This window comes from Manis pentadactyla, chromosome 9, assembly GCF_030020395.1.
Source record: "Manis pentadactyla isolate mManPen7 chromosome 9, mManPen7.hap1, whole genome shotgun sequence".
NCBI lineage: Eukaryota > Metazoa > Chordata > Mammalia > Pholidota > Manidae > Manis > Manis pentadactyla.
Window position 1 is genome coordinate 18,758,689 of NC_080027.1, and position 18,058 is coordinate 18,776,746.

At 43.2% G+C, this 18,058-nt stretch overlaps 1 protein-coding gene across 6 annotated transcripts in view; it reads right to left on the reverse strand.

Annotated features, from left to right (window-relative positions):
• Window positions 1-18,058, reverse strand: part of CTNND1 (catenin delta 1) — a 43,578-nt gene that overhangs the window by 13,142 nt on the left and 12,378 nt on the right. For 4 of the 6 annotated variants that reach the window (XM_036880446.2, XM_036880448.2, XM_036880441.2 and 1 more), the window contains exons 2-8: window positions 10,074-10,187; window positions 8,543-8,832; window positions 6,516-6,587; window positions 5,639-5,791; window positions 4,702-5,237; window positions 1,221-1,684; window positions 12-195 (exon numbers count right to left, since the gene is read on the reverse strand). In XM_036880446.2, the coding sequence (XP_036736341.2) occupies window positions 12-195; window positions 1,221-1,684; window positions 4,702-5,237; window positions 5,639-5,791; window positions 6,516-6,587; window positions 8,543-8,737 (1,604 nt within the window). In that variant the 5' untranslated portion in view covers window positions 8,738-8,832; window positions 10,074-10,187. The remainder of the gene's footprint in view (window positions 1-11; window positions 196-1,220; window positions 1,685-4,701; window positions 5,238-5,638; window positions 5,792-6,515; window positions 6,588-8,542; window positions 8,833-10,073; window positions 10,188-18,058) is intronic. The other 2 variants (XM_036880442.2, XM_036880449.2) reach the window with 2 other exon arrangements.

Here is an 18,058-nt window from a genome sequence, read left to right on the forward strand (position 1 = left end):
CCATATGTTACCTAAGGCAGCCAGCTGTGTTGGTGAGTACCGACTCCCACTCAATATGGCGTGGCTTACAATCTTCACTGGGTTCCCGCTCCCAGCCAGAATGTGGAATGATCACTTCATCGGTCAAGGCATGTAGGGCATGGTCCACAATCTCCATTTTGATTGAGTCATGGGACGACAGATTCCACAAGGTTCCTGGCAGACACAATCAGCACCCAAGACAGTATGTCTAAAGAATGCCAGAGATTCACCTATCCCATCACTTCTCAGGGTTCTCCAATGGGCAAATATTTGTAATCATATTCAAGCTTTTGTTTGTGGCCCATAGTATGAAACACACATTATGGCTAAATACGAACATACATATCATGAAATACAGTTTCATAAAACAATACTTACTAAAAGCAATGCTCTCTACACTAGTTTCTCAACCTCACTACCACTGACATTTGACAACTCCTTGTGGGGAACTGTCCCGTCCATCATTACTTGTTTAGCTGTATCTTCTGGCCTATCCTCATTAGATGCCACCCCCCTCTAAGTTGTGACAGCCAAAATTGTGGAGACACTGCAAAGGTCCTCTGGGGTGCAAGATCACCCCCAACTGAGGACCAAGGGCCTATGCTATTTCTTTTTCTTTCTCTTGAAATGCTGACTGAGATCCACAAAACGGTGTTCAGTACACACTATTGGTCACAAACCACTCTTCTAAAGCCAGGACCACAAGCTCAAATATCTATAAATGCCAGGCAGGTGAGTCAGAACAAGCAGATATTTAAAAGAATATGAATAAACATCAAATAACACTCAGCTTCAATGTATGGGAGACAACTTCCTATATGGCAGTAACTGGCCAAAGATAACAGAATGTGCTCGGGACTACTGCATACTGGAGAGCACATGCCCCGGCCAGCTCAGATGAACCACTTGCCCAGTAGCAAAACACATCCATCGTTATTATTTCTTGAGTGATCTTAATAGAAGCCAACAATCTAGAATTTTAAGCGAAATCTTCTGAATTTCAAACATTAGCAAGATATTCCTTAAAATTTTGAAAGCTTTGTGTGTTCCAGATATACATGTGAGATGGATTTGCCCCAAAGACCACCAGCTCGCTTTAAATTAATCAAAAGTAGAGACTGGAAATCCTTCCAGCTCCCAACGTTTCTAGGGATGATAGTGACTCTAAGCTTGCAGTTTCCCTCAGGCCTAGAACTCACCAGTAATTACTTCAGTGAGATCCACATCACGAGCCTTTCGGAGCAATCGCACAAGGGCAGGAACACCATCACAGTTTTTTATGGCGATCTTGTTATCCTGGTCACGCCCAAAAGAGATATTCTTGAGGGCCCCACAGGCTCCAAGGTGCACTTCCTTCTTGGGGTGGTCTAACAGTCCCACCAGGACTGGGATGCCCTTGAGCTTCCGAACATCTGTTTTCACCTTGTCGTTGCGGTAGCACAAGTGCTGCAGGTATGCAGCTGCGTTGGACTTGACGGCATCCAAGCGGAACCCCAGCATGGCTATCACTTCTGGAAGCTCTGGCTGTCTCCAATTCGGGGGTGGAGGCCCTCCCTTGCGCAGGCTATCCAAGCTCGCTAAGCTTCCCCGTTCGTGCTGGGCCAAAGGAGCCCAATAATACTGGTCCGATGGCACCTCCTCACCAATCATGTCTTCATAGCTCCTGCAGTGTTGGAAGAACCAAAGTAAAGAGGAATATACTTCAGCTGTCAAGTCTGGTTTCCAGGAGAGCTCACATTACCCCTCATCTTCAAGGTGGGAGTAACCCCAGCTTTAGTTCACTAGATGTTATCTTTCCTTTGCATATATGATACACTGATCCATTTTTCTTAATGAATTAAGGCAGTAACTTTAAATGCAAATTAGACTAAAATTGTCTTTTTTTTCTTTTCTTTGAAGTTTACTAGCTTGGAGGGAGTAAGAAGCATTCAGAGATGTTAATCACAAAAAAAGAACTAAGTCCTGACTGCTTTAGCGTTTGAATGATACTTGACTTCTCCACAAGAGACTGAAATAAACCCTCCAACAGCAGAATTAACCAAAGTTAGCAAACAATGTTTGAGAACAGTTCTTACCAAGTCTTTAGCTAAATAGGAAATGAGGCATTTACACAGAGGAAACAGCTGGTGGGATAAGACCCTTAAACACCTTAATATACAGTCTCTCCTTACCCTCATTTGGAAATTATGAAAGAGGAGGTGATAGCATAAAAATAGTATAGGCCTTCTTGCTACATCATATGCAAACCTCGTTTTGGTACTGATGATGAGTTACAAGCTTGAACATTAATTTTTCACAGGTCTTCTCTGCTACTCAACAAATATGTTTAACATATGATCTCCACCCTCCAATTTCTAAAGATAATACCTCCAGTTCTACGAAAACAGAGACTACTGACCACCACCACGTCTGGGATACCCAGTTACTAAGAAAAGCAACAGGCAAAGCAATTGAAGGTAAAGAGAAAAAGGCCGACCAGAGATAATTCTTCCCATTTCAGTACTACCAATAACCACTAGAGGGTGAGTCTGTCACACTATTACTTATTCATAAGCACCAGGAAGGAAGAGCCCCATTATCTGCGAGCTCATCTCACTCTGTGGCTGCCATAGGGAGAGAGGAGAATCTATTGTGTGGAACTCTCCAATTAAGCCCGTTGTTTGTTCCACAAAACCACTCCCATTGTCACCAAACCTTCAAGGTTAGCCTGAGTAGAGGGCCTGCGTCATAGTTGTCAACATCAACCTCTTAACAGTGATTTAGATGGATAAAGCATTTAGTAAAAATCACATTTTTTAGTATCACTGAAACAAAATGAACAGGTTATATAGATAAGTTTTAAAAGTAGGCTCTGAAAAAAATGAACTCAAAGGAAATGCACCAAAAAACAGCAGTTCTTTATCAATGGATGGTATGCTTTTCTGGGTTTTTCTAGTTTTGTAGTGAGCAGTTTTAATTTTATTATTTTAATGTAAGCAGTTACCAAAACAATTACCATAACTGAAGATTTTGGTCACTGAGATACATTTCCTTCTTTTACAAGCAGTGGATCACAACATTCTTTTGTTCTACAAATAACAAAGCTGTGTCCAGAAAGATTACATGACTTGCTTGAGGCTATATGGCGAGTGGCAAATGCTCAACTAGAACCAGGGTCCTCCGGTTCAGTTCTTTCACCACTAATCATGCCTCACGGTTTCCGTTTGACCTTGTATTACTCTCCTAGGCCTGAAGCAGGAAGCAACAAATGTTCTTGCTAGTCAAGCAGGTTTCCAAGTCCAGTGCCACCCTGGAACAAACTCAAGAACCAGCTCCAAAACCCTGTCGCTATGTCAATTGTCACCTCCAGACAGCAGAGAATGAACTGGCCACCCACACCCACCTAAGTCCAATCATTCTACTAATGAGGAAGTCAGAAAAAGCAGGCTTGTCAACAAGCAGAAGGAGCCAACACCCTGAGCAGACTCCTTTAGAGATAGCTGTTATCTACCACTGCTCCAAGTTGCACCGTGTGCACCAGCTGAGGTCAGGGGTCCCCCTCCCTTCCACCCCCTGGAATAAAAGGTGAGTCACAGGGGAACTGGATTAGCTGTCCAAAACATACCTGAAAGATGAGTGACTCAGGCTTTGATAATGGGACCTGTTACCCCTGGTCCCAGCCCAGTTCACTGTTAATCCAAGCTACCGTATATGAGGAAAATGAGCACCAAGGCATTTGCTTCAGAAGTTCATGACCACATAGAGAAAGTCAGCAACAGCTGCTAAGACATCCTTACCATCAAAATATCCACAAATCTTCTCCCTTATTTCTCATTATTTTTTCTTTGCCTGGAAAACACTTTGTCTCTGATTTATTCTAAAACTGGTTTGGCAGCCCATGGGCCAAAATTGTTCTTGTACAGCCCCAGAACTAAGAATGGTTTTTATACCTTTAAAAGGTATAAAGAAGCAGAACAACACACAACAAAAATGATAAATGGCCTGCAAAGCAAAATAGTTCTATCCGGTCCTTCTTGCCAACTCCATTCTAAAGCATTCTCTCAAGGCAAACCATCTATGAATTTAGTCCAAACATGAATCACTCCCTTTTTACACCACCGAAGAATCCCGAGGGAAGAGTAGTAAAGTCAAAATAGGGAGCTGCTCAATGACCTTTCAGTGTGTCACTAAGGTACCACCATCTAAGGATACCACCCCTTTATATATATATGTATGTATATCCATATACACACTCCTTAACTGTCTAGTATTCTGGTCCCTGAATCCCTAAAACCCTCACCTCTTTTCCTAATACCAAACCAGAAACGGAAGAAATTCAAAGAACAAGGGAGCATTCCATAGCCTCAGGCACCAGACTCCTTAGTGGTGCTCTTATCACCAAAAAGGGGTCAGATCTTAGGCAGAAATAAACAGAAACTATTGACACAGAAACAAAGGTCACTACTGAGGACACCAATAACCATGGCAAGTCATTTTCTGTAATTAGAGTATGTGACTTTTAGACTGAAAAAGGGGCAAAAATGCAAGTCTATACTTAGTAAAATCAGAAAAGGGAAGGACAGGGTGGCTCTCCACAAGAAAAAAGGTGTCTCTGACTCCAAAAGCACTCGGAGGGGTAAGCCAGAGCTATCCCTTTTTGCTGACTTGGAAACATCCCTTCCGTCCCCTTTTCTTGCCTACCTGAGGCGCCGGCGAGGGTCAGAGGGTGTCCCAGTCCGCCGGGCAGTGCCATAATCAGACATCATGCCATAATCCAGGTCATCATAGCCCATGCTACGCTGGTCATCCTCTAGCCCATAAGGCTCTGGGTGAAAGCGATGCAGATCGACACTGCTCCCACCGACCCGAACCTGGGGCTGGGGCCCATACACATCCTGTCTACTAGGTGCCCGGTAACCTTCCATGCTGGGCCTGTACCGCTCCTCGATGCGGGTCACTCGGGACAAACTGCCATAGTTGTCACTGCTACTTGGATAACCATCTTCATAGTGGCGGCTATATCCATCAGGAGGGTAGTGAAAGTTCCTGGGAAGGGTAGCAGTGCCTGCCTGCCCCACATAGGGACCAGGCCCCCCATTGCCGTTCTTGCGGAAATCGCGGCCCAGAGTCTGGATATAGTTGTTAGAAACAGAGGAGGCATCCACAGGCAGTCCATCTGGTCCCACAGGGACTGGCTGTACTGTCCGTGTTGTCACGGTCTTCACTACTTTCTTGACCTTCAAGTAAGGGAAGAGAAAAGAAAAATAATGAAGTTTGAACAGTATAAGCTTTTATTTTTCCAGGAAAAAAAACCCCTACCCTCCAGCTAATTACCCAGAAATGCCTTGCAATTTGCCATCTACCCTTCTCTCCATCTTATAAGAAGTCCCCAGGTAGGAAAACTGCCACTAAGGGAAGCTGCCATAGACCTTAATACACCTTCTCTCTTCCCCATTCCACTAGATTTTCCCATATCTCTTCTTCTCTGACCCACCAGAGGTCACATTTTTCATGCCTTCACTACAGATCAATGACCCTTCATTCACCCTAGTTAAGTGCTTAATCCCTCCCCTAACCGAGACCATAGGAAGACCTCTTCGAGCATCCAAGACCTTATAATATACAAGTCTTGGCTTACTGTGGTCTCTGTGCGCCGAGTGGTTCCATCATCCGAGGTCTCCACAGAGACAACAGACATGGCTCCCTCAGGGTCCTCCTCCGTGTAGGTCTCCACGATCTGCCCTGGCTCCTGCATCCTAGGGATGGTGCTATACAGAAGGTGACTGTGATCCTATGTAGAAAAGAGAAAAAAGAAGGGACTACTAAGCCGAAGATATTAATGATCCATCCCAATGAACAGCACTGTCTCCCCAGAGACAGAGGCTCCTTGTGTGTCTTCTATGGGTCCCAGAATTTCTAGTCCTATCCTTTGAAGTTGTACAAAAGGACAGAAGATACAATTTTACTAGTTCTAGTCATTTAACAAATACGAACTGAGTTAACTATAGCCACATTAACACCCAAGAGACAGAGACAGCCAGCTTAACTTCCCAGTTCTGGTCATCTTAAGTGCATATGACCTGTGTTAACTGCAGCTACATCTATATCTGACTGATCCTTCAAATAAAGAGTTCACCCAATAAAGAACTTTCAAGATAAACCAGAAAATCCCAGTAACAGCCATCTTCTGACTGGCTCTATGTTACTCTTCAGATACTGCCTAAAGCTCAAGACCAGCCAGATTTTAGGTGGGATTTTCTGCAAAATAGAAACATGGCCCTTCTAGAAAAGGGATACAGCAACCAAGGGATCAAATACTGGATCAATGGTCATTAAAATTCCAAAATAAAACTATGTGTATACTTCGAAGCTACATTTTTTTTTCCTGAATTAAAGGAACTAATTAACAGTGCTTACAATATGCCAGGCACTTTACAAGACACCAATATGCTTTTAGGTTGGGGAAGTAAGAAGACATGAGTGAAGCAATTCAGACCTTGAGCCAAAAAGATTACCTGGGGTCCGTTGATTTTCAGATCTGAAAACTTCTGTCGCTCAAGGTCAGCATCGCTCACAAACCGGCCGTTCTGAAACACAGCCACAAGAAGACAGTTCATTTTGTGGCCTTCCATTGCTCTATCAAACACAAATGATTTTTTTTCCAAACAGGAAAAGGGCTTTCAAGGAGATATTTGTGGCCTGGAATCCTTCTGTTAATACTCATAAAGAACCACAGTACTCCTTAGCCTTAGCGCTTTCCTCAGAAATGGAATCGGGCTTGGAACTCTTGCAGAGTGGGTCTCTGGAACATAAAGACATAAGCTCCATGAGGGCAGAGATGTTTTGTTTCTTTTTTCTGGTCACTTTGTTCAATGATGCATCCCTACTGCCTTGAACAGTGCCTGGCACATAATCAGCACTTAAAAACTGTATGCTGAGTAAATAGCAGAGACTCAAAAGAAGTTCTCTGACATGTAATCTTTTTGGAAAGCCATAAGAATATAAGGAAAGTTGGAGAGGCTAGGTTGGGGAGTTTCCAAAAGCCTCCTTTATTATTCCATGCATCTTCTTGCTCTACTAAAGCTAGAAACTCCCAGACCAGGCAAAGTTCTTAAAGAAAGGAGGAAGAGATAATGGGTTTCCCTTTCCAAATAGGACGAGACAAAGTACCCCACCTCCCCTTAAGCAAAGAGATGTCTCAACATCTTCATCACAAACTGTTAGAGCCACAGAACACATCTGAAAATTTTGTTAAGTTGTCCTATCTTAACAGCAGGAAACAATCTAGTAGCATTATATTAACGTAAAAACGCACTTGACTGCTCATCTTCTCACAAAAGTACACTGCGACCCAGCCACCTTGGGAGTCACTTCCCCCCTACCCTACTCCCATTGCATAGGGAATGTAATGCTGCAGGGAGAGGAAGTTAAACATTATTTTCAGGAAGAAGGAAAGGTGTGGCTTCAATGCTGAGCAGAAGTTAAAAATAAAAGAGAGAGAAACCATGTACTAAATCCTGGAATTCCCCATTACCTCCAAGCTGAGCAGTCCTGCTCTCTTCCAACACATACCCTCTCATCCCTAACCCTCTATTCTGGTTCCTATAAAACTCCTAGGAACACTGCAAACACATGACCTCCAAATTCCTGATCATCCCCCAACATGCTCCTCAGTAGGAGAGACCTACTCTGTCTTAAAATAAGTAAATACTCAATGAAAAGGACTACTGGAACATGAGCACTCTCTCAGTTCCCACAAGAGCTCTTTTAAGAACAGTCTTATCAGGCAATGCACCCCCACCCCATATATCCCCCACACACCCCTCAGATTACATCCCAGCCAAGTCAGACTAGAGAAACCACAGGAAACACGAGATATTTCTAACACCAACTCTCCTGAGGCACATCACAGAACCGGCCAACCCAGTGACCACGGCTCCTGTGGTTATTTGGGCTGAACAGCAGCATGATGCTTCTCTCCAAGTCTAACAAACAGAATTAACAATGACCCCTTCCTCCAAGACATGATTTGCACAGCCAACAAAAAGAGCACACAAAGATAATATGGAGCAGGAATACACAGTTTATAGACACTGCCACTCCTTCTGCACAGACTGTTCCCTGAGGGAGACTGAACTGGAACCGAAGTACAAGATGCCCAACTTCCCCAACCACTAAGCAGGCATTTACTTTCCTGAATTTCTAATACCAAGGGGGGCAAAAAAAATGAGAGAAAATAAAAGTAACCTGAGTACAGCTCCAAACTATATGAACTACGATTAACAGAATTGCATCGCAACCCAGAAACCCCACTCCAGCAAGATAGGGAGACAGATCTTCTAGAGATAAGTCCACCCAACTCAGCACAACAGCAATATTCCCCACCTCTTAAATCAGTATTTATCAGCCCAGGAAAGGTTCACCATGAAGCATGGGCACTGGGCAGCCCAATGCCATGAGGAGAGTAGTTTCCCAAGGATCATAGCCTCCTCTATGACCATGCCAAAGTCCTACCTGCAGGCCTGATGGAGAGAGGGGTTACCTGATGCCGGCGCGTGAGGGTGCCGTTGACCATGAGTGGGTTGGCATCTTGTGGTGAGACCCGGACGCGTTCCAGTTGCGCCGAGACGTGGCGCCGCTCCTCCTCCAGCGCCCGGGTCAGCTTCTCAAACTGGGCCTCTTGTTCCTTCACAGAGGCCAAGATGCTGGCGGTCGACTCCACCTCTGAGTCGTCCATGAAGGTAAGGGGCGGAGCCGCCACGGGGCAGGGTTAAAAGCAAGGTGGATCACAAAGAGAAGAGGAAGGAGGGAGAAGGCCCCCCTCACTTCACACTACCGGGAAAAGGTAAGAGGGAGGAGAGAAAAGGTTACAGGTCAGAGAAAGACAGATGAATTATTAATCCCAGAGCCAAAGACGCCCCCTGTGGTTTCACTGCAGTGCAGAAAGCAAGCCACCACCAAGCCTGGGAGCCCACCACCAGTGACTGACTGCTCAAGCAGGATCCTTTGCCCACTACCCCTCTTCAACAACCCCACCAGAAATAACTATTGAAAGGAAAGGTGCAACAAGATCCAAGTCTCTGTCTACACTGCTGGTAGAGGAGGGAGCCTATGGCTAAGGGCTGTAGTCATGACATGAGATTAATATTAGATTCTTATTCCCTGGAAAAGTTTCCTGGCATCAACTTAATTAAAGTTGTGAACTCCTCAGTACAGACAAGCACTCACTGTCCTGTAGAAGCAAGCTACTTCTAGAGAAAAAAGAGCAGTACAGATCTTACTTAACCTCTCCCAAATCCCAACAGACACTGCTGCAATGGTGGCAAATATAGTAAATGAATATGCTAAATTAAAATGCCAGTAAGAAATGTAAGTAGTAAAAAGCTTCCCACCATCGAAGGCAGGAGACAAAACTCAGGTCCTCATATTTAATACATTTATGGAGGGGTCTTTCTACTTTTCAAAACTATACTGCAACATTTTAGAGGGCAAAACGTGGGCCTTGCCTAACAAAGACAAGAGCAACAGAACCACAAGAAATTCTGCCTATAAAAAGTCATGATTTTCAGCAACTTTCACCTCTTTAGGGATTAGGAAAAGGAGCATTAGGCTTAAACTCTGAAATTGTCCCTTGAAGCAGTTCAGATTCTAACCTCCAAATAGTAAATGGCTGAAACTTCCTACATCTGTGATCCTGCAGAAAGCTCTAAATAGACTATATTTTTACCTCTTTACTTGTTCCAACTCAGGGTAAATATCCTAGTATCTAGAGGGTTTGTGCTACTTATATAATAAACAGTAGTTCTATGAAAACGACAAGTTCCCTGTACATTATTACATAAACTGCAAGCAGGCTTGTAAATGTAAGAGCACTGTAATCATACCATTAGACTTCGTGGGATTTTTCTCTTACAAGCTGGCTATGGGAAACTTTACAGCCAGTCCATATACAATGTTGAAAGGCACGTTTTAGAATAAACCCTCTTCCCCTATTCCCCACCCTCTCATCAACTCCTAAGGAAAAAACAACTTAAAGTGTTTTTTATTCTTAGTAAACATATTTCCATACACACCTGTTGAGAGGTCGCAATTGATTGGTTTAACACAGAACAGCCCAGTCTAGATTCAAAAAATCATGGGAGAAGCATCCCAGCCACCACAGCAAGGAGGAAGCAGGAAGGAGAGAGCTGCAGAAATATTTGGAGGAAAAATGGGAATGAGAGGAAAATAAAATATACCCAACACATTAAAAAATAAGAGGGGCAGGTATTAGGAGAAAGACAATATGGAATGGAAGGGAATAGTTTAAAATGTGACTTGGAATTGCTTCATGTGACACTGCACTTTCAGATACCTGGACCTTGGGTGTAGTTTTCATTAAAACCTGAATTCTACATGTCAGAGTTCCTCTACTTGTACTTCTGCACAGAACCAGGAGCACATTATACTATGGACAAAAATTCACTTACCCCCGGTTCCTAGCTACCAAATTGGAAAAAAAAAATGCTGTTGGAATGCCCTTCCCCCTCCTTCCCAACCCTAAGGCAGAAGAAACCTTGAAGCCCAGTCCCAGCATGCCCACAGAGACATTGAGAAACCAATGCAACAGTCGTAGTGGGTAAGACATGTGGGGACTAGCCTAGGCTGAGCCTTTTGCTTCAGTTCCCTTTCCCACGCTCCTCAGAGCCCCACTAAGCACAAATTCCTGTTTGCTTTAGAGTATATGCAGCATTCAGAATGCAAGAGTACCCAGAGAAACTGATAAACAGGTGCCCAATAAACTCCTTAACTAATTCTCCATCCCTGAGACTCCCTCCAGCAGATCCAGTACCTAAACCCAGGAATATAATAGCTCTTCTCTAAATCCCTCCTACTCTGGCTCTGGGTTCCCACAATTATTTATCAACTCCTTCTTCCTTTCAATCCAAAGCCTATTGTTGCTTTCTCATATTCTGACCCTATATTCTAATAGGCCCCTCAAAGGTCTAATAAGCACCCTTACAAAAAAAAATTGCTCCCCTTTCATCTCCACTGCTTCCTTTTAAGCACTTGCCTTCATCCACTATGTACAATAATCTACGAACCTTCCACACCAAGAGGAATCTGAGCTCAAGAGATTCTTCCAGTTCTGCGTTCCAACCCAGCCTCAACGGCAGTTACCACTCTGACAGTCTCCGCCCTGCAATCTTCTTTGCTAAGAAAAGCCCAGACTTCCACTATTACGGGGCATACAGAGACAACACTCCCTGCAGCATAGAGAAACTGTCAGCCTGCCATAAATGCCAGTTTTTGCCCCCTACAACTCAAACTCAATAAAGGGAGTTAGGAAGGGTAGCAGGGAAACTACACAGGGCTCTAGGTCAGGGAAGCACTCTCTCTTTCCATCTTTATAGTTTTAAAAGCAGATCACCTGGCTCCAATTTGGAGAGGAGGCAGCACCATAGAGGAAAGAGAATATCAGAATCCTAGGCATAAAAGCATGGGGAGATTTTCTGCCTGTAAGAGGGGAAAGCAGAGGCTATACAGGATAGAATAGGTCTCAACAGACCAGTCCCAGTTCTGGCTCTGCCCCTGGCCAACAATGGCAGTAAGTCACTGACATGTTCTCATCTGTAAAAAGCCACCACCACCAGCCCAATCTAACTTAGAGTTGCTGGAAGGATCCGGTGAGATAATGTACGTTATTCAAATGTGACGTATTAAGTTGTTTCAAGAACTAGTTTCTATTTTCCAATTACATTACTTAATGGTAATGCCTCAGTCCAAAACTATTTTGTAACTAGTAGATGAAATTAACAGGATCAAGAGCATAACTGGGTCCTACGGAGTAGATGAGCTAGCTGGTTTCCCTACCCCAGTTCTATTTACTAGGACATCCCACCTAGACCAGTGTTTCTGGGACACAAAGTGTTTCTCTAGTACCGGCAGTCATCACAGCATTACGCACCTGCTGTAATAAATTCTGGATTCCTTATTTGAGGCCTTAGTTTATTACCAAGGAGAAAGGGAAGGTGAAAAGAACTAACAATTACTGAATGCTGTACATTTATTATCTTGGTGATCCTCACAACAACCCTAAGGAAGTAAGTTTTATTGCAAACGAGAAAACAGGCTCTAGGTAAGGAAACTGCCCAAGGTCTCAGTTAATAGTAAATTTTGAATTTAAACCCAGATCTATGCCATTCCAAAGCCTGTTCTCTTTCTACTACACACTGTCAAGTCCAGTATAAGATGGATGATCCAGCCTCTCTCCTCTACAACCCCTTGAGAGCTTTCTTCCCAAACATCACAGGAAAAACGGTTTCCACTTTTCTTTAGGTTAAAGGGTTATCCATAATGTCTACATATAAACGTGGAAGAACAAAATAAATGGGGTGGGGAGAAGCATAAGTGGGGAAAGAGAATGATGCTGTTAGGCAAGCCACAGAACACTGCCTCACAACTCAGATTTGAAGATTCTTCTCCATGCCATGCACATAATAAAAAATTATGCTAGGAACCAGAATCTACAAACTATTAACTGACTTGGGCAGTCAGAGCCAGAAAAGCCCAACACCTTCCCAGGTTCGCCACTTACCATATTCACATGGATTACACTTGCTCTCACTAAAAACAGATCATCAAGGATTCCCAAAGTGAGAAGGAGGAGGGCACATTAAGTGAACCTTATATTCCCCTAAGACTAGATTTTCTGAGGATACCTGGTCTTACTCTTACCAAACCGTAAGTCCTATAGACCTGGAGTCTACACCAAGGTTCCCACATTCAAGCAATAACAGGAAAAATTCAGTTTCTTCTGTAAGAATTCCAAACCAAATGAAGTTAAATTGAATGCCAAACAGGTAGCTTGGCAGAAAAAAAACACCAATAGCAAAGTCCCTGGAATGATTTATTCTACTGTGAACTGGCTGTAGAAATGTAATTTGGAATTATGATTCTCAGAGGTTAAGAATATAGACTTTACTTGGTGAAGGGGGGAGCCTAGTAAACATAATGTTCCTCATGTAATTGTAGATTAATGATACTAAAAAAAAAAAAAAAAGAATATAGGCTTTGCAATCAGACTAGGTTCAAATCCCAGCTCCATCACCCCTCAGCTATACGACTTTGGGCAAAGTACCACTTTAATCTAAACCTCATGTTCCTTTTCTGTAAAATGGTAGAAATAAGTTACAGAGCATGCTTGGAGGATTAAATGAGTCAATCCACATAAAGTGCTTGGAAAAATGTCTTGACACACAGAAAGCTATTAATATTGTTACTGATATGAATACTACTGCAATTAGCTAACACAAGGGACTAGCATTTTGGTGGTGTTAGGGCTTTTGAATAAACCACACATCCCCACATGCTCCCCTCTCCTGTTTACAGCAGCTCTGTACTACAGGGAATTCTTCACACTCTCAAAGAAAAACAACAAAACAGAACTCCAGGTTAGGGGGTAAAAGATCTGGGGCTCAAGTTCTGGCTCTGCCAGAAACTAGCTGTGAAAACTTGGAGAAGTCTATAACCCCTGTAAGCTTCACTTCCTATTACTTTTCAGAGTTGAGCTTCATTAGGCTAATATATGTAAAACAACAGCCTGGGTGACTCTGAACCTCTCTCCTAACTCCACACAACTGAGATAAGTACATCCAAGGACATGACTACAATTAGGCAAGCAGGCTTCTGCAGAAAGAGGAAAACTTTTTTGTCCTGAGATGATGAACTTTTCTAAACCTCATGAAAAAGTCTTTATGCTCTTAAGAAATGTTATCTTCTGTAGCCAGCCCCAAAGGCAGCTCTCCTCGTCTCTTCCGATTTATTCATTATGAAATAAAAACCACTGTCACAAAGTCATGCCCTCCCTCTAAAGCAATGCTAAGTAAAACTCCTCTTCCATGTCATCCTAGGGATTTCAAATGGCTTTTTTAAAAAGCATATTGAGTCTCCTACTGAAGAATATCCATCAATAAAATGTAGCACACATACCACACAGATGCATTACATAACATTCAAGCCAAGGAAGGTAGGTCTTCTAGATACCCTAAAAGGCATTTATTTGCTTTAACTGACATTTGCCCCCAGATTCAAAGCAATTATTCCTATACAACCAGAGACACAGAAAACTGCCACTTTACCTTTATTTTTTAATCAAAGGAATATATTTTTTCAGATTTTTCTCTGGCTTCTTGTCAGAGTGCTTATACCAGCACCCAAAGTCTAAGTACCCCACCCAGCACTTGATGTCGCACCAGCCAAAGCTCAGCTGGAATCAGTTCTAAAATCTCTCCCTTCAATGGCACTAATCCCAAATCCCTGGACATAATTTGCATTAAGACCTAAAGAGGACCCTGCTTACTTCACAATTTCATCTCAGCTGAGCACTTCTCAGTTATAAAACTGGTATTCCAGAAATGGCCCTGTCTTGGGTATTAGTAGTTTCTGTGCTTCCCTGTGGATCTTGCTTTATTCTAGGCCCAGTTTCGGCTGACTGAAGGAGTCTCACTGTGCCACAATGAATCTCTGATGAATCATGGGAGTCTGGCCAATCACCCTCCTCCTAAGAGAGCTGAACATTCTATCTGGAGTTTCAGAGAAAAGAAGGAAAATAAGTATATAGTTGATCCTGGATCAATGCTGGTTTGAAATGCACATATCCACTTCAACGTAGACTTTCTTTCAATAAATGTATTAGAAAATTTCTTGGAAATCTGTGACAATTTAAGAAAACATTTTATTTTCCTTAGCTTACTTTAAGAATACAGCATGTAATACATATATACAAATATGTTAATCGACTGTTATCAATAAAACTTCCAGTCAACAGCAGGTTATTGGCAGTTAAGTTTTGGGGAGTCGAAAGTTACACATGGATTTTCAACCGTGTGGGGTATCAGCTCCCCTAACTTACATGTTGTTCAAGGGTCAACTGTATAAAAGGTTTTTTTTCTTAATACTCATTAAAAGGAAGTTGTGTTGGCAATCTCTATATGTCAGTAGACCACCTTAAACTTACTTCAGTCTTATAATCCTAACCTACAATTACCTGTCAGAATTTTTAATTTTACTGTAACTTTAAAAGAAAAAAAAAAATTACCTCCACCACCTTGAGCCTAAATTCGGCAACCAGATGGAACATTCTTCTTGCTCCTTTTCCCCTCCCAAGTATTCTGGGAACCCCCCCAAACCGTAACATACTAAAATGGCTAAATGCTGGACAGGCTTTGAAGCAAAGGAAGGGTGTGGCTCTCAGCTAGTGAGGGGGCCCAGGACTGAAAGGATATGGAAGAGAAACAAACCCTGCTTCTCTCTGGAGCATGTATGACACACACACAGGACTGGTCTAACAAGTCCTTCTGATCTCTCAGGCCAGGCTGCCTCTTTCTCCTCCCCCATCACCCACGTGCCTCTCCAAGGCCCTCCACTGGGACATATAACACCAAATTTTCTCTCAATCCTGAGAGTGTGAGACACACCGAGTTACTTACCTGGATCCCTGTTGCAATTCTGCCAAAAGCGCCTCACCTAGCCTTATAAGGAGAAAGCAGAGCTTTAGGGAGAGGCCGATAAGGAAACAAAGATAAGAGGGAGGGGCAATAAACAGAGGGAGGTGTGAGACTGGAGGAAGGGAAGAGGCCAGACGCCAGCTCCTTCCTACAAAGAGGGGGGAGAGAGAGGAGGAGGTGAGGAACACAATGAGGAATGAAAGTCTAATCAAAACGGAAATATATCATTTAAGTCACGTCATAAAAGAGAAACTGTAAAATTAATTAGGATATCTTATTCCCTTTCCTACCCTAGGCTACAAAAAAAAATTCATGGAAAAAAAGCTTAACCTTAGGGTTTGCCAGAGGTCATCCAACTGTTTGAGCTCACATTCCTTTTTTAAAGAGGCAGCTTCTCATCCAATCCCCTCATTTTCTATCTGAGGCATGCACACCATGTCTTTGCCCATCATTTGAAGATGACTTGGAAAAGTTCAAAGCAGGTAACCAAGTCATATTTACAAAGTCCTGCTTCCTCTTCTCAAAGCTTTTAAAAGAGCAACAAGACATCCCTGACATCAGGTTTAGAGTACAACCTCCCTCTGAGACAAGCAACAGAGAGAAAACGTGTTAAGTCTATAAGGAAATCAGAGCAAGTGTGAAGGTCTTATTTCAGCTACAGGACAGACAGCTAAAGGAAATGTTTCTCCTTACCTGACAGGAAGAATACCTGACTTCAGGGGAAGAAGAGCTGTTAATATTAGTTACTGATCTCCCCCTTTAAGTTATCACATATAATCTTCTCAACATCCTCTGAAGTAATGTTGGCCCTTTTCTTACAGATGAGTAAATAAACCTACATCAGAAGTATTCAGTATGCTGCCCAAGGTCATACAGCTAGTAAGTGGTAAAAACGCAGCTGTTATACTCCAAGTCCATGTTGCTTCTCCTTGATGAGAGCGAAAGGAGTGTGAACTTACTATGCTTCTTGTGGTTAAAAGTCATTCTAACTCCAACAGAGGTTAACCAAAAGTAAACTTTTTTGGGAGGGAAGGGAGGAGTGAGAAGTGGGGTCTTACCTTCACTTACTCATTTCTGGGGAAGAACAGCCTGCAATCTACCTAGAGTTCCTGTTTTATAAGGAGTAAGAACTCAAGAGGCAAGGTGCTAGTGGCAAAAGTAGTACTGCTTTATATGAAATCACCTCCCTTTCCATTAGAAGGCCCCCTCTAGCTACATGCCACATCCTCTAATTACCCCCATCTCAAGGAAGAAAACCTGATCACAAATATCGGTACTTCCATTTCCAACACAAGGTACATCTCACTAAAGCAAAAATGGAGGTCAGAGTCAAGGGGGGAAACAGAAAGAACTAGAAGCAGTGAAGACTGAGCTAGCCAGCATCAGAACAGAGGAGAGGGATTGTTCTAGCGGTATGTTAGCAATCTGCCTCCAGGGCAGCTGTCCTCCTGGGCAATCAAAGGCCGGTTTGTGTGTGTGCTCAGGGACTGGCCATCTTGGCAAGAAGCTGAAGACTCAGCCACCCAGTCCACAAAGCAAGAAGAGATGCCTGTTTCACAGCTGGAATGGAGGGCAGGGAAAACACAAAACAAAGGAAAAAAGGAAGGAGGGCAAGAGAGAGTGCTACAGGTGCTATTTCAGTCTAGACAGAAAGGGGAAAATATCCTATAACTACCAAACATCCCTGGTTAAGTGCAGAGAACTGCCAGTACCTCTCAACACTGAAAGCAAAGAATGGGTACATTTCTCCTGCTCTGTTATGTAGTAGGGTGCCAATGGAAGGATGAGACCTAAAATGTAGGGCCTTAGTACTGCCTGCTTCTCTGTCCCTTTGACCCAACAAGGTATATGCAATACATACAGTGAATAAAAATGATATAAACACCTATCACCTTCTAGAATTCCTTTCTTAATTAAATCTTAGAGATCTATAAACATCACACATACTCAGTGAGATCCCCAATGATAAGAGATCAAGGCCATTTATATAACTCAAGTGCTAAGATGCAAAAGGCCACAGTCAGAATTCACACTCCCTAATCCCTCAGAGTAGCTAGATGCTCTGAGACCCATTAGACACACAAAGGCTGCTCTCTTCTCAGTAGAGCCCTGCAGCAGAGCTGCTCTCCAGGGACAAAGAGATTTCACAGGAGAACCACAAAGACATCGCCCCTCTCCGTTCCCCCACTCCCAGCTTTCTCACTTCCTGTCACAGTAGCACCAGACCACAGTCTCCCAGAAACAAACAAATACAAAGTGCTGGATTCTGGGCTCCAGGCCAACCGCATTCCAGGGCATCCTGTCTACCAATCACCAGCCAGAGCTCCCACTTTGCCCTGCTCAGTTCCTTATCATGTGCGGGAAAACAACCCTCCTCCCAGCCCCAAGCCAACACTACATAGGACAAAGCTCAGGCCTTTAAGAATCAGCATAAAATACTATGGTGTGGATCTAAGGGTTCAGAAAGGGTGAGGGGATTTTTAAGATTCCTACTTGGCAAGTTTCTTCACTTTGGAGGCACTGCACTAGGGATATTAAAGCTACTGCTGCTATTATAATTCAGCTCAGCT